Source organism: Fukomys damarensis, unplaced genomic scaffold (genome assembly GCF_012274545.1).
Source record: "Fukomys damarensis isolate Sample0158 unplaced genomic scaffold, DMR_v1.0_HiC HiC_scaffold_10, whole genome shotgun sequence".
NCBI lineage: Eukaryota > Metazoa > Chordata > Mammalia > Rodentia > Bathyergidae > Fukomys > Fukomys damarensis.
Window position 1 is genome coordinate 33,748,608 of NW_022900922.1, and position 16,669 is coordinate 33,765,276.

The window sequence follows — 16,669 nt, forward strand, 5'->3', positions numbered from 1 at the left end:
TGTAGCTGCCACTAAGAACAACTACTCAAGAGTGATACAAAACAAAACTAAAGAGAATGAGGAGGACCAACCCTCATCCCTCCAAAAAGGGAATGGGGTGGCAGACGACTGGGGCCTAATAAATGTAATGCAATAAACCATACCACAGGCAGCCGGGGCTGACCTAGGGGGTGACTTCTCCCTGTACAGTTTACCTGTGTTAAAAATGCTTTGTTGCTTTGTCGCACTCACACTGAGCCTGGGGTTAATTACCAAAGTGATGACTACTTAGACAGATGGGGAGTGAGGCCTTCCTCAGGACTATAGCCACCAGGAAGGAAAGGTTTTGCAGAGGACAAAGCTGACCAAGAAGGTGGCTGTGTGCACACATCTACCAACACATCCACAAGGGTTTTTCATTAAGAGAAGGCAGCCCACAGCCTTCTTCCTCCACCTACCTGAGGGACCACATACCGGGCATAATAACGCTTCTGTCTTCTGTGTCCTAGATTTGTTTTGAAAAATCATCTTCAATTCAATTACTTTTCTATTAACTTTAGTAGGCTGCAAATTATTTTTTTTACCTGTCTTGCAGATTTGCACAAGCATCACAGAATTTTGATTCTGAAATTACTGAAGCACCAGAATCATAAAATATCTAATTGTGCTACTTGGAACTTCCAAAACCTGACTTTGTCAGCATTTTTCTGACAAATGTCATCATTTATAGACTGATCTTTGCTACTGAGTATGTTCATCATGGCTAAAAAGATTGGGAAATGAGCTATGCTTAATGAAACAAAAGACTTATTTTTGTTTTCACTTGGTAAATTAAATTGAAATTTAGTCACAGATAAGCTTATAATAATTGGAAGCAGTCTGGTTTGGTAATGGTCATTATATTCAAATCCTGATGCAGAGGATGCTGTGTATCTGGACGATGAGAAAGAAAGAGAAGAGTACGTCCTGAATGATATTGGGGTGATTTTTTATGGAGACTTTAATGACATCAAGAATAGAAGCTGGAGCTATGGTCAGGTGAGCCATTTAAAATTTGTCACTGTCACTGGATAAAGATGTGTTTTTTATAAAATGGAGTACTACTCAGCCATAAAGAAAAAGAAACTAGAGACATTTATAGCTAAGTGGATGCACATTGAGACCATACTCTTAAGTGAAATTAATAGGACACACTTGTGTAAATATGGAATAGTTTCTCTGGTATGAAAAACTAAAAGTGTAAATAAGAATCAAAAGGCATAATTGATACTGTGTAATAGGAAAAAATGTCTAAAGATGTAGGGAAAGTAGGAAGGGTAGGGGAAAGCTAAGCAAGGAAAAGAAAACATGGTAACAAAGTCTTTGGAAATAGAGTAGTGTGGAGGGGGGCAAAGGGAGGGGGAGGGGAATGGGGAAAAATAAAAACCAAGACACATCATGTAAGGGTACTAGATCCCAATGATGAATGTAGCTGTATTGTATACCTAAAATGTACCAATAAAGAAACAAGGAAAAAAACAAATAAAATAAGATTTGTCATTGCCAAGGACGTTTTTACTTAATATTTTTTGTCACATATATTACTGTAGGATGCCATATATTGATGTTAAACCAGTACAATTTCCTGCTTTTCAGGATCTAAAACTCTAAGATAGAGTACACAGGTGTAGATTTATAAAGATAATTTCATAATTTATCAGCTGAACCCAAGTATCTTCCACTTATTGCAATGTTGCCGAGATCAGAGATTCTGTGGATAACGTGGCATTCTGTTGAGAAATACGTTGGGATCTTAGTACAGTGAAAACTTACTGGTTCAGCCTGAAGTGGACTGAATTTCTTATAAAAGATATTTTGATAACGATGCAATGAATATTGAAGAGTGTGTCCAATCTTTTTCTTTGGTGGGGGGGTGTTAGTCTAGAACACTATTAATTAGAAAAGTGTGTTATTATTTTTTCAAAGGAGAGTCTACTGGGCTTTTTATAGAGAGACATTTTATCAACTACAGCTTCAAGTTACTGGATAGATTTAAAATAGCAACTCTTTTTTTTTCTTTTCAATATTACATAAGTCAAACTGTTTCAATTTCAATGGTGCAAATGAATGACATTTTTCCATATTTCCATAAATGAATGCATGTTCTATGATTCAAAAATGGTATTTTATTACCAGCATAAGAGGCGGTGGTGAGTGTATCATTTCTCAGAACATTCAGTCTGCGATAATGGGAATTGTGCATCACTGTTCCAGGTCTCCAGAGGAAGGGGTTGGTGTGATCTGGCCACACTGGCTCATGTGATACCTCCTTGGCTCTTGGAGCCCTGCTTTGACTTCCATATGGGGTCCTCTGGGCCACAGCTCCAGCCCAAGTACTGGCACCCATGTCGTCATGAGCTCTTGTCTCTCTGCACATCCCCTCAGCTTTGTGACCAGCTTCCCCTGACTCTTGAGAATTACACCCTCATGGGCTTGTCTGCCTGCATTTCTCAGGTCCTGACAGGGTGTGATCTGTGATTACTTGCCCAGCTTTTAGATTTTTGCTTCTCAAGGAAGCCTTCCTTTCTTCAGTGACTACTGCCTATCTGGTACCCTTGTCTTGGGTCCCCATTTCCCAGCCTTTGGGTGCTGTCTTAGTCTTTTGCCTTTTGCTATAATAGAATACCTGAGACTGGATATTTCATAAGGGAAATAGGTTTATTTAGCTCACATTTTGGGAGCCAAAAGTCTAAATGCCTCAGACCAGAAAACCCATCTGATCAGACTCTGATGAGGGCCTGGCTGTAGCACAACACGGTGGAGAATCAAAGTGGAGAAACAGAAGAGACCAAGCACACAGAGTGGCCTCACTTTATAACACCATGCTCTCCTGAGAACTAACTCCTCTTGGAGACTGGTATTAATCCTTTCTGCAGGCTGTGTCTTCATGACCTAATTACCTTGCATTGGGCTCAACCTCTTGAAGTGGCCACCACCATCTCAGTATCATCCCTCTGACAACCACAAGTGTGGCACAGAAAACTTGGAGGGACACTTCTGATCCATATCCAAGCTATGGAGGTGAGATTCTGTTTATGGTTCCAGTGTACCACTCTACAGATAGCTGGTGAGAGAGAGTGTCAAAGTGGGTAGCAAGAAGAATTAGGATGGTGTCCTAAGGGAGTCTGGCCAGCAAGCCTTCAGGGAGGTCCTTTGTGCATGAGCCTTGCTTCCACCATCTTTCAAAGACACCATTGACTTGGGTTCTTCTGCCAAAATAACAAGTCGGTTGTTTGAATTGATGCAGGAAAAGAATGAATTCTGTGACCATTTCTTTAGCTCTCTGGTTAGTTGCTATTGTGTTCTACAAACATGACTGAGAAATACTCCTTAATGAGGATCAGAATAATTTATACACCTGAAAAACTAGTGAGTTTACAGATTATTCCAACTACCCGATCAGTTTGGAGCTCTCCAAGAGTTGTAACCAGATTTAATAAGTAGTTACATGGTAATTAGCTATTAACATTGAGGTCTCTATCAAGCATTCAGGTGGCTTCTGTATTTAACACTGTAGTACAGTATAGGTAAAATCACCCCATTTTGATATTTTAATCTCATCTTGGTCCTTTCTCCCTTCTAAGAACATTCTGGTATTGCCTGTAGCCAGTGATTTTTTCTAAGGAAATTGAACTGGCTTTTTCCGTGATAGTGCAATCTATGTATTCCGAGCCTTTCTGTAGTTACCCTGAGGGGCCACCTTTCTCAAAAAAATGGAAACCGTAGAGGTCATTCATGAAATGAGGCCTCTTTTGCTGTTGGGTGTGATTAAATGGACCTGAAGTAGCTTCCTGTCGTACACTGCAGAGCTGTTTCTTTGGGAGACACCCAAGGACTCGTGTTGCTTTTGAAGCTGTATGGCATGGCACTGATTTTAATACACCATACATTCCTTGCCTTGGACACTGCAGCCAATATATTGAAGAGATCTTATAAATTAACTTGTACATTTTTCTGAAGAACGTCTAAGTTCTCTTGTGATCCTTGATTGTAGAGGTCTCCTTCTAGAGGAGGGGACTCGGGGAGACGACCGCGGACACAATGAATGACCAAAAGCTGATGGCTAATGGCAAAGTTTATTTCTGACACAGGGTGTTATATACTAGTTTCAAGGCCACACACAAAAGCATGATCACAGTGGTTTGATGATTAACAGCAGTTACGAGCAGATACACATTGTTCATACTAAAGACATAACATCTAGATAAAACAACATCTGTTTATGACTAAAAGGGAGTATGAAACAGAAATAGGAATAAAGGAGAGATTAGGGGGTTGTAGGTCAAGGGACTTGGCTCCAGCACGTCACCTTCAGGATACCTGTGCCCCGGTGAGAACCAGCATTCCGTGACTCGGGGTCAGCGCTTCAGCCGTCCGTCCTCTGGTGCCCCAACACTTGAGTACATCAGCTCTCTAGTATCCACCCCCCAGCTCTCTTTGTATTTCTGGCATTTTGTTATGCTCTTCTTTACTTTACTGAAATATAAAATAGAATATCCCCTTCCTTCCACTCTCAGTTCATAGTAAAGATCATAGGAGACCATTACAGAGGAAATACATATTTCTACCCATTAGGTTGTAGCTTCAGAGAATGTTCTGCTTGTATAATAACTATTAAGTCGTTTCCCATTTTTCCCCAGTTTGAAGATGGCATCCTTGACGCTTGCTTATATGTGATGGACAAAGCACAAATGGATCTTTCTGGTAGAGGAAACCCCATCAAAGTCAGCCGTGTTGGGTCTGCAATGGTGAGTGGTGGCTACTGGTGACTAAAGTCCATTACACACACCATATGCCTCAGTGTAGTTCATTAAGAGGTGTTGAAATAGTGACTGCACTTAATAAGTTTTTATTTCTAAGAATGTAAGTTATGACACCAGAACAGCTCTTGAATTCTCTGAGCTTGCCTCATGCTATAAAACAAAAACTTTTATCTCAATACCATACAACTTTGACTTCAGACAAATGATGATGGATATCATGATACCACTGAGTAGTTATTCTAAAGAATCTCTTGTGTGGGGACTGAAAAGTGATCACAACAAAAATGTCAGTGACTACAATCAAATGATCAATCTATCAGACATCAAGGAACATGAAGATATGCAAGATATAGCACATTTGTATCTAGTGAGAGATAGATTATATAAGCTATATGTTATCCTAGCATTTATCACAATGATACCTCACCAGAGGAATTTATCACTTGTAAAGTGGGTATTGATTCTCCAAGTAATCCTACAAGATAAATAGGGTGGGCATTACTCGTGCCATTTTTTTTTTTCTGGTACTGGGAATTGAACTCGGTTCCTTGCACTTGCAAGGCAGGCCACCGCACTGCTGAGCTAAATCCCCAGCCCTCATGCATTTTATAAGTAAGGAAATGGGGTGATGACAATTTGTCAGTGACAAAGTTTCCACTAGAACCCAGCCCTACTGATTCCAAATCTAGACCTGATCTATTTTTCTTGCTGCTGTCTGTGGGAGATCTTAAAATGTCTTTAAGAAGGGTAGCAGTTAAAAATGGACATGGAACTCCCTTGAGTGGTATGGCTGGGGTCAGGGGTAGAAGCAAATCAAATGTGATGCTGGTGTAGGCCTGGACTATGCTGATATACCCATCATGTAGAGTCAGCCTTTGGTGCTCGAAAGTATCTTTCAGGAGCAGAATATGTCTGGAAAAAATGTTAAGATAGGCTGGATTTCATACAAAAGCTGTTGAAATTTTTTGAAAAACCTTATATTATTAATGTTCTTTAGTTTTCTAAAAATTTTTGCTGGAAAAATTTATCTTGGAGTTTGCTTTCTATATTCTTTTGAGTTAAAAATATCAATACTGTTAACATGCATTAGGCTGAGCATGATTTTTGGTTAGCTGTTAAGAAGGGTGATTTTTGTTCTATTAAGAACTAAGCTACATGTAAATTTAAGGCACAATAAAGCTTTAAAAGTGAAGGTAGACACAAGGATATAAAAGTATTGTGAGTATGGGAGTGCAACTCAGGGGTAGAGAACATGCCTGACATGAGTGAGACACTAGGTTCGATCACTGGTACCAAACTAAGTAAATAGGCAGTGTTGCTTTCTTTTGGTTGTTTCTATTGTATAATGAAAAGGCAGTGAGTTCTAAAGACTTGGGGTCTATGTAATATCATTTATAAGAACATATGTTAGATCTGCAGTCACTCAATCACTGTTTTTCCTTCTTTGAACCCATGACTTCTCTCTTGTTTCTTCCCCTTGGAAGTTACCATGATGAGTTTGCCATGAGAAAGGAAGTATTAGCTAGGAACAGTTAAATATAAATTAATTCCTTCTCAACATTCTAAAATGGCTTACTTCTCCACCTAAGTTATTCACATGTCATATTTTTATGAATCCAGAAATCAGCTCCTGACATAAACCAGTATAAAAAGTAAGCAAAAAAGGAGCATCTAACCCAATACCATCCATAGTGACACCTGGCCAAATGGACGCCGTTAAATGCTGAATTAAGTACATAATACTAAATACCAATTGCTTTGCAATTTCATTAATGATAAAAATCCTATGAAGTTCTAATTTTGAGAATGTATATCCCAATTGCAAAGTTTGGAAACAGAGAAAAAGAATTTGGGGAATAGTTTGGTTCCAGTTTGATTTAGCTTGGGGAAGGGGACACCTTGGGTGTAAGAGGGCAAGGTCTTGCCTTGAGAGATTTTGAACAGTATCTCCATTTACACCACACCATTGTTTATATATACAAGAAATCTGATGGTTTACCAAACCCTTTCACATCTATTATCTCCTTTAACCCTTAGAAGAGCTCTGTGAGTCTTTCCAAAATCCATTCACTTATAATGATTTTAAAACTAAAATATGGAGCCTTCAAAAAAATAAGTCAATGAAAAGATGACACTTAGAAAAAACATATCAACTATTTTCTGATCACTCTGGCAGTTCTCCTCCTGTTCCTGAATCCAAGAAATTTATCATGAAATTTCCAAATGCAGTTAAAGTACAAAGAAAAAAGCCCTTCAGATGACTTAAGGATTTACTTTGAAATATAAAGAAATGTATTGAGAGAGCCCAGCAAGATGTTTGAAGTTGGGAAAGTCGACCCAGAATTCCGATTGCCATGTACATGGGCCTGTGTCTGTGTTCTCCGGGGGTGGCGCGCAGGCCTAGGTCACACTGAGCCAGCTCACAGGTGTGCCCTGAATCCTTCTGAAATGCTTCTCAGCCTGGCCACGGAGGCTGGCAGATCCTCTTACGGAGCATGAGTACCAGAAGAGAGACACCTGAAAAATACTAACCCTCCTGGAATAGAAGCACATTGACTTCGATGGATGCAAAGATAAGGAAGACAGTAGCCAGGATGTTCCTGAGAACAGGTGTTGCCAGAAAAGAGTGAGGACGGGCAGCCCATCCCTGGTTAGGTCTCTCAAAAAAGGTAGAGTTCACTTAAAAAAAAAAAGTGGAGCACGGGACACAGGAGCATGTGACTGGGGGTTGATGGACAAATCTGCTTACTGCTGTCATGACCAAGGTTAGCAATGGCAGTTGGCAAAGAACTGCAGGGAAGAGGCTGTGCCTATCACCAAAAGAGCACAGAAAATGGCTCAAATTATGCAAACTTGGCTAATGATGACAATAATACAAACTTGGATTTGAAGTGCACAATCCACAGATAGAATCTTTATGGTCTATGTAGCACTCTGGCCTTGGGTGAGGATCCATTGCAGAGCTGTCTTGTGTATGGCAAAAGGTTTAGCAGCATCCCTGGCTTCTCCCCAAGACACGTCTTTAGCACCCCCCAGCCACAAACACACCAGTTATGACATCCAAAATGTCTCCAGGTATTTCCAAATATTCCTTCGGAGGGAAAATCACCCCTTAGGAGGACCACAAAATCAAACCCCTCTGCTGCTCAGTTTCCCTGCCTGTGGAGTGCAACTACCACTGCCTTTTTGCCTGCCTAGAAAATCAATCTTAATTTGCTCAGAAACTGCTGGTTTTCATTCCTCTGGTGGAGAGAAAGTGGAGGTACCATCATATGGGCAGGAGCTGGCCTAGGTCAGAATACTGAGCCCTGGCTCTTGTCTTTACTCTAAACGTGTACCATGTAACCCAGGGCAAAGGCTTTAACTCCAGCTCTCACTTCTTCGTCTTCAAAATGAAATTTGTTTCTGACTCAAGCTACATTTCTAATTCCCTTAGGTAGCAACGATCTCAATGCTCTCTTTGCTTCTATCTTTTCCTTTATAAACTCTGTATCTCCTCTTGTTATCGGGGGTTGCTGTTATTTTTGCTTTGATATGAAAATGGGGAAAATTGGTGACAATCTGGACAGACTCAGGCTGCTGGACTTTCCGAGGGGAAAAAGTGTAAAATCCTGCAATCCCATGGTCTGAGGAGTGGGCTTGAGATGTTACAGCCTCACATAGGCTAACTTGTATTTGGGTTCTTCTGAGTACTGAGTGGTGCATTTCACCAATGCATAGGTTTAGATAAGAGAGAAAAGAAAGGGGAAATCAGAAAAAAAAGAAGAAACTTACCAAAAGTTATACTTTGTCCTTTAAATTATATCCCTCATTTGCTGTTTTCCTTCTATCTCGTTTCTAATGTGGCAGCCCCCACCAAGAGAATTGCCAGGAAATGTGCCAAAAAAAGTAAAGAAGGGTGCCTGTGTCATCTGAAAGCTTACATCAGTTACATGGCATGAATAAAGCATTCCATTTCCACCCCTAAATCGCTATGAAGCAGCCAGACACGGGCTCTGAGCTCCCAGTCAGAACATCAGAACAGTTGTGCCATGGCATTTTGTGATGAGAACAGCATGGTCCTAGGGAGAAGGACGACAGTGGCAGTTGCCTGTCATTACTGCTGGGTGGTTACCTGTGCATGCCTGCTTCTGCTCCAGGACAGATTGGACCTGGCAGTGATGATAGGACATGCCAGGGGACTTCCCCAGGGACACACGGCTGCTGCAGCAGTGTCCTCAGTTACTGCAGTTAACTGCTTGCTTAGTCACCTTGAAATCCCTGCATGTCTCACCTCAGTGCAGAACTATCCTTGTGGATTAAGATTTGAACCATAGAAGATCTGTACTGAAACTAGCACATAAAATCTGGAAGACTGTCCAGGGGTCTTCTAGGTGGTGTAATTTGCTCAAGGACACCTAGCAGGTAAGTAGCTAAGCTAAAAGTGGATATTGTCCATAGTCTCAGGCCATATTGCTTTAGAGGGCCACTGCCAAAACATTACTACCAGTAACACATTACTGCATCAAATGGAATAGCTGTCACCTAGAAAAGAGTAAAGCCTTCAAGGAATGGGGTCCAGAGTAGGTGAATTCTGAAGAGGGGCAACAAGTATGGCAAGATGAAAATCACAGGACTCTCAACAGCCAGGCTCCCTGTCTTCCTGGGAAAGAGTTTCCCAATCCTTTGGGATTGCGGTCTGATGGCAGTGGTTATGGTGGTGAATTTGTGATGATAATGGTGGCAATAGGAGTGGTGGAGGTATGAGTGGTGGTGGTGATGGTGATTGGTGCCGTAGTCGTGGTGACGATAGTGATAGTGATGGTGGTGGTGGTGATGCTGCTGCCAGTGTAACATTCGATAACTGTTTATTCAGTCAACAAGTTATCCAGAATCTACCCATCTAGGCACTGGCTTACAATTGTAAACAGAATATAGTTTCTGCCTTCCCAGAGCTTATAGTTTAATAGAGGAGACACAAGTAGACAGAGATTTTTCAATATGGCAAATTATTTGATATAAATAAGCATACAATTGTATGGTAAAGCATATCTCTAAAATTCAGCTCAAAGTTTCCCCAGGACTAAATAGTGGCCTAATGAACATTGGGATATTGGATCAGAAGAGGAGAATGAAAGACAAGCATTTGGTGCAACAATAAGCCATGCTATGGGTTAAAAAAAAACCCTGTCTCTATGGTGGAGATTATATTCAAATAGCTGCTATCCAAAGCACTGGAAGAAAATGTAGTAGGAGCTATCATGGCTCATTCCTTGGGGTCTTTGTTTGTTTCAAAATTCAGAAAACATAGGGTTCCCATAACTAAAATTAGTTTCACAGAATCCCAGCTCTCAAGTGTTACTTAATCTCATGGCACCATATTTTGATTCAAATATAATAAGAAAAAATAATCTTAGGGAAACTTTTGGAAGATGGGAAAGGAAAAGATTATAAATGTAGTTACATGTTTTAAAATTCTAATGCTTTACATTATCACCATGCTGGACTGTCCAGTGTCCCTAGAGGAGTCCACATTTATTTTTAGCCCTATTCTTTTGCTAATATTGAACCATGATGCCATCATTAATCCCCATTAATACCACGCTCTGGCTGTGCCTTTTGGGAATTAACTCAAGAACGAACATTTAAGCCAATCGATGCTCTATGTGCTCTTTAGTGTTGTTTAAAAAAAAAAAAGTCTTGAATTCCAACCTATATCAAACCGACCACAACTGAGGGTAGGTCCTAGATGCTTGTAGAGCCCAGTACAAAGTGAATGACCTTTGAGACAAAATGAATTTCAAAATTTCCAATTTTCAAGCATCTGTGATGGCATAAACTGCAAATTAAAGCTATTTTCATTTGATCACTTTTCCTGCTTCTACAAAGTTTGTTTTTCTATCCATGCAGGGCAGAAAAAACCAGCCATGACATCCCTACTTTGATATGTTGCCAAGAAACTCCACAGGGGATTTACTACAAAACTATGTTCTTAAAATTTTTTCTCCAGTTGTTTACTTGCTTATTTTGAACAAGAAGCTATACATTCAGTAGACTTCTTCATGTAACAACATTAATTACAAATATTTACATTACATTTTCAAATTTTCCTGTTAGAAATTCCACACCTGAGTCATCCCATATGAACTTTAAAGTGAGAAATAAATGCATAAAGCCTATTCACTGATCATGCAGCCAACACAGGGTACTTCACTAAATTTTATTTTTTTAATTTTAAAATGTACAAAGCAATTTCTGACTTCCCCTTTGGTTTATAGCAGCCAAAGCCCCTTTCTTGGAGTGAAGTGTCACACAGGAGTCTGAGGAGCCAGGTACTCAATGGCCATTGTTCCTACCTTTGCACGAACAAAGATCATTTGCCCATATGGATCTTAGTTCTAGAAAAGCTCCATCTTTCCAAAAAGCAAGATTATATGCTAACAACTTATGTCCCAATTCTTGTATCTGGTTTGCTCAATCTGAACTTCTTAACTTTGTCTTTTCTTGAAGCAGCAGGGTCTCTCTTTGTAGTTTAGGCTGACCCTGAGCTCACTATTGTAGCCCAGGCGGGCCTTGAACTCTCGGCAATCCTCCTGCCTCAGCCTCTCGAGGGCTGGGATTATAGGAGTGCACCACCACACCCTGCTCTAGTATGAGCTTCTAATGGCAGTAGTTCTGGTTACCATCACCCTGGATAAACACCAGTCATAGGATCTGTGGTAGAGTTGACCCCTCTTGCAGAGCTTGTGTGTCTTCCAACACATCAGCTTTTGTTTCAGATTGTCATTGTCTAATTCCATGAGTCGTGCTCATGATGTCAGAAAGCCACTTCTCTACTTGTGATGGCTAAAAAAGGAGAGAGGCCTCTGGTTCTCCTTGTAAGCTTTTCTATGGCATCACAACTCAAAGGGGCGCTGTTCCCAGGTGGCAATTTTTGGAGAGTTTGCTAATTAGTATTACTGAAAACTTTTATGACAGTTCAATACGGTAAATTAACAAATTTCCGATTCTAAAGGGGGTTTAAACCCTGAAAGTTGAAATCAAAGTATTCCTAAGAATGATAGACATTGCTGTAATTCCAGAATGACCAGGGAATCCAGTGCTGAGGGGAAGGGGAACAAAAAAAAGCTGTGTAACTCCTTTCCAACCAAACATAACATCCTGACGTTATCTTATTAACCAGGGATTTTCATTCCTGTTTATCGAAGATGTTTTAACAATTCACAACTCTATTGAAAGCCAATTGGGAAACAGAATTTACCTACCAGAAAGTATTTTCACTCCCACTTTTGAAAAATAATGTCCATTCCATAAATAGCCAATGTGCAGATGGAGAAATTGAGGTTTCAGAAAGTTGAATACCATCACCCAAGGTCACCGGTAGCACTGGAGATATCTTTCTGCTCACCTGACCCCACTGTTCTAATAAAAAGGTAATTTCCCCTGGATGTATCACATGAGCTCCTTGGGTGCAAATATAATATCTTTTACAAGCTCTGTCTGATTCAGTCCTCTTTTAGGTGGGGGGAAGGAGGGACAGTGAGCTTTTCAGACATCATTTTTTTTTCTCTTATGGTAAAAGCCAGCAAAGTAATGAAGTTTCCATTTGTGGGCAAACAGCTTGGTTTCTCAATTATTAAGGTTACATTTCTTATGCCTGTTCTTCCCATATTTTTGGAGAAAAACAGACATTTATTACAAGCTATCTCTCAAATGTGATAATCATAGTCAATCTAAATGTCTGCTTTCCCTGAATTGCTTCTTGGAATGAGGTTTCAATGCAGCATCTATTTTGTAATCACAAAGGCTATTTCTGAAACACGGGGGTGCATGCTGCTCAGCACTCCCTCCAAGCTGTGCAGTGAGAGCTGCCTTGTCTCCTGGGCTAACGACCCGGGGCTGATGGGTAAAATGCAGAAAGCCAGTGAGGCCCGGTGGAGAGGACCTCTGTGTACTTTGAGTTTCTTCCTCATCCTGTTTTCGTCTCTCTCTTTCCTTGACCTCCTCCTCTGCCTTTCCACCCCTTGCTCTGTACTTTTCCCTTTTCCATCCATCTTTTCAATCGAGCATTTCTGGAGTCCTGCTCTGTAACAGCCAGCCTGACACCATGGAGCCAGGGCATGGTAATGAGCAAAGGCAGCAGTGGAGACCTTGAGCTCTCAGTTTCCCTTTGCCTTGGCCCACACTGGCTGTTTCTCTCATGATTACCAAGTAGTAACGTTGTGACCAAATAAGAATCCTCAGTTACGGAGGAAAGCACAGTTAATAATGTCTTGCAATAGTTATCATAATAAATGAATCTAATTACCACTCCTGTCAGAGCTTGGTGATGTATATATACTAAAGGATAATTACATAACAGTAGTTGCATGCTTCAAAATATAAATTAGTACTTGTTCGTGGCTTTTTAAAGTTGAAGTAAAATTTACATACAGTACAAAACATGAATAGAAAATAGGACAGGACAATTCAGTAGTTTTTGATGGGCATAATCACCACCCCAATTAAAATATAAACATTCTCATTTGCTCAGAAACTTTTTCTCTGTTCCTCCTTGTCAGCCTGCACCCCCCAAACAAATACTGTATTGACTTTTCGTAATAAGTTAGATTGACTTATTCTGCACTTGTTTCTGTTTTTATTTTTATCAGTCCATGTTTGCAGCACGTATGATTATATTTCTTCTGTGAAGTCGGTACATGTACATAACACGTCTTAATTCTTTTCATCCTTTTCCCCTCTCTGCACTCCATCTCCCTCTATCTCTTGATCCCCTTCTCATTTGAGAAGGACCTAACAGATTTTCACACATTTATTTTTCATTCCTACATTTTTTGGTATGTGTCTTTTAAATCTTTGCCCATTTGGTTATTGAATTGTTTGCATTTTTATTATTGAGTTGTAACTGTTCGATGCACAGTCTGAGGACATGACCTCAGCTAGATATGTACAGTGGATGTGTCTGTCAGATTATGTTTTGCAATTGTATTTTCTAAATGACATATTTTGCAAACAATACTTTCAAATGTTATGAAACCCAATTGTTTCTATTTTTTTATGTTTGCTTATTTGTGTTTTTTGTGGTGCTTGGGATCAAACCTAAGGCCTTGTACATGATAAGCCTTATATACTTTCTACCATGGACCAACGCACTTCCAACTATAAAGTTCATTTTAAAAATAGTGTTCCTCAGGAAATAGTATCATTATCTTACCGTTTTCCTTTCAAAGTTGTATAATTTGAGCTATTATATTTTGGTCTATGATCTGTTTTAATCTGTGTGGTGTGAAGTAGATGGTTAAGGTTTGTTTTTTTCCCCAATTTATCTATTTGTTCCATCACCATTTGTTGTAGACATTGTTGGAAAGGCTTTTGTTTGTTCAAAACACTTTCATTTCTCCTATTTAATTACTTTGGTGATTTTGTTAAACATCAGATCTTCAGGAGTCTGGACTCCTCTGTCTCATTCATGTATCCTTATGCCAGTACAATTCAGCAGTTTCTGTGCTCCATTCAAATTTTACTTGTGGATACAAATTCAAATCTTGTAAAACTTTCATATGTCCACAAGTACTAATTTTTTTAACCATTTAAAAATGGAAACATATACTTAGCTCATAGGCTGAGCAAAAACATTTTGCCCCTGAGTTGTAGCTTGCTAACCTTAGGTGTAGAGTCTGTTCACCCCAAATAACCAGGGTTAGAATAGCCAAGTCATAAAGTAAAGATCTACTGGATGAATTAACCAATGAATCAATACTATCCAACCCCAAGTGACATAAAACCAAGAGAATAGCTTTTCTTATTTGCTACAGTACTCTGAATAACCAGGAATCCTTGAGAGTTTGTGACAACACAATTTTCTTAGTTACTTTTCTTGTTGCTGACACAAAATACCTGACACCCACAAGTTAAAGGAAGAAACTTTTATTTTAGCTCACATTCTGTAGAGGTTTTGGACCATAGTTTGCTGGCTCCAAGGTAGGGTAGTATGGCAGAGGGGAATCGCAGAGGAGAAACAGCCCATGGCAGAGCAGGCAGGAGGCAGGAAGCAGTGAAGCGGCAACAAGACTGCCTTCTTTCTGTCCCATTATATTCCATCCAGGCTACAAACTTATTGGATGGGGTCACCCACACCCAGGGTGGGGCTTCCATCATCCACACTCAGAACTGTGCTAAACCAATTTTATTATGGCACATTCTAATACAGCGTCATGCACTCATGATCTAACCACTTTCCAAGAGTCCCACCTAAGTGGAAGTGAGGTTTGGGGGATACATCTAGATATAGGCCATAACAATAGTATTGATTACTGTACTGCTATTATAAATCTTCAAATCAAGTAGTCTTCAACTTTGGTTTTTTTTTTTTTTCAGTATTGCTTTGGTTTTTCTAGATGCTTTGCATTTCTATATAAGTTTTAGAAGCATCAATTCCAAAAATGTCTGTTGGTATGCTAATATATTGCTTGAATCTAGTAAAACAAATATTAAAATGTGGTCTACACCCATTTTCCATTTAGCAGAGCTTACTGACTTCCCATTCTGTGCTTGACCTGGAAATACAAAGTCAAAAGAGCAAATTCCTTCTGTCCTTTGTTCCTTCCTTCCCTCCCTCCTTTTTTCCTTCTCCCTTCTTCCTTCTTTCCTTGCCAGAGCACACAATCTTGTCACAGGAACTGAGACAGTGAAACCAATGACACAATACAGTGTGATAAATAGGAAGATAATATTAAGCAAAGGGTATCAAGTGAGCAAAGCATAAAGATATCACAATGATAGATTAAAAATTCCAGAGTGAAACCAATTGAGTTTTAGATAATCAGTAGGGCATTCACTGAGTAAAGAACAGGGTCGAGTATGGAGGAGCCTTCCAAGAAGACATAATAGCAAGTCCAGTCGCACTAAGGAAAACAAACAACCTGCTAAGCCCACTACTCTGAAAAGCCAAAGAGATTGTGCATGGCTTTCTTTTCCTTTGGAACAAATGTGCGACCTTGGCCAGAGTACTTCAGCAGCAGCACTCCTTCTTTCCTGTTCTTATCACACAACTTGGTAAAGAGCAGAGCAGCACAGAAAACAGATTTCTCCATCCCCAAACCAATGTGCTTTACAAATTTATTTTCTAGTACTGCTTTTTAAAATATAAATTGAACCCAAATGCATAAAAAAAGAGGTGGGACAGCAGCTACGGAGGGGAGAAGGTGACTGCAGCTCCCACCACCAATACTCAGCCCTCTCTGGATTTATCCCTGCCCACAGCAGTAATTACTGAGGTCCATTTCCAAAACCCTCAAGGGTCATGGGGCACAGTTACAAACCCACCTGTCACTTCTGACTATGATCAAATCAGTCAGCACCAGACCACAGCTATAGCTCTGTGGTTCCCCAAACCTGGGAAATATTTTTACAAGGAATAATTCTTCTTTCCAAATGTAATTATATGCCTTTGATACTAATTTATGTTACCCAAAATGTATCTCCTATAGTCTTTGGGAAATTAGTGTGGACAAGAGGAAGAGTAAAACTGTTTCCTAAAATAATTACAGAAATCCTAGGCTTTACGAGAACGTAACTTTTAACAGTGAAATTAACAGAAAGTTTTTAATAGAGAAAAGTCACTTCATCAGAGCCATATAAAATGTGCGTGCAAGAGAAGAAAAATATCTTTATATATTTAAAACGGATTGCAGCTACACAAAATGTAAATATCTGTGAGACAGAAAGTAGGAAAATCAAGAAATGTCATGTTTCTTTGTCAGTATCCAGTTAAAATCGGTTCAATTCCTCATGACCAAAACTGGAATCACATGCACAAAGAGAGTTGTGACTGTTCTCTCCCTTACAGTAGATATTTGATAAAAATTTTAAACACTCAAAAAAGTACGAAAGCTATAACAATAATTATA

At 39.7% G+C, this 16,669-nt stretch overlaps 1 protein-coding gene across 2 annotated transcripts in view; it reads left to right on the forward strand.

Annotated features, from left to right (window-relative positions):
- The window catches only part of F13a1 (coagulation factor XIII A chain), a 149,402-nt gene that overhangs the window by 60,858 nt on the left and 71,875 nt on the right, over positions 1–16,669 (forward strand). For both annotated transcript variants that reach the window (XM_010622800.3, XM_033761934.1), the window contains exons 5-6: positions 899–1,017; positions 4,659–4,766. In XM_010622800.3, coding sequence (XP_010621102.1) covers positions 899–1,017; positions 4,659–4,766 — 227 coding nt within the window. The remainder of the gene's footprint in view (positions 1–898; positions 1,018–4,658; positions 4,767–16,669) is intronic.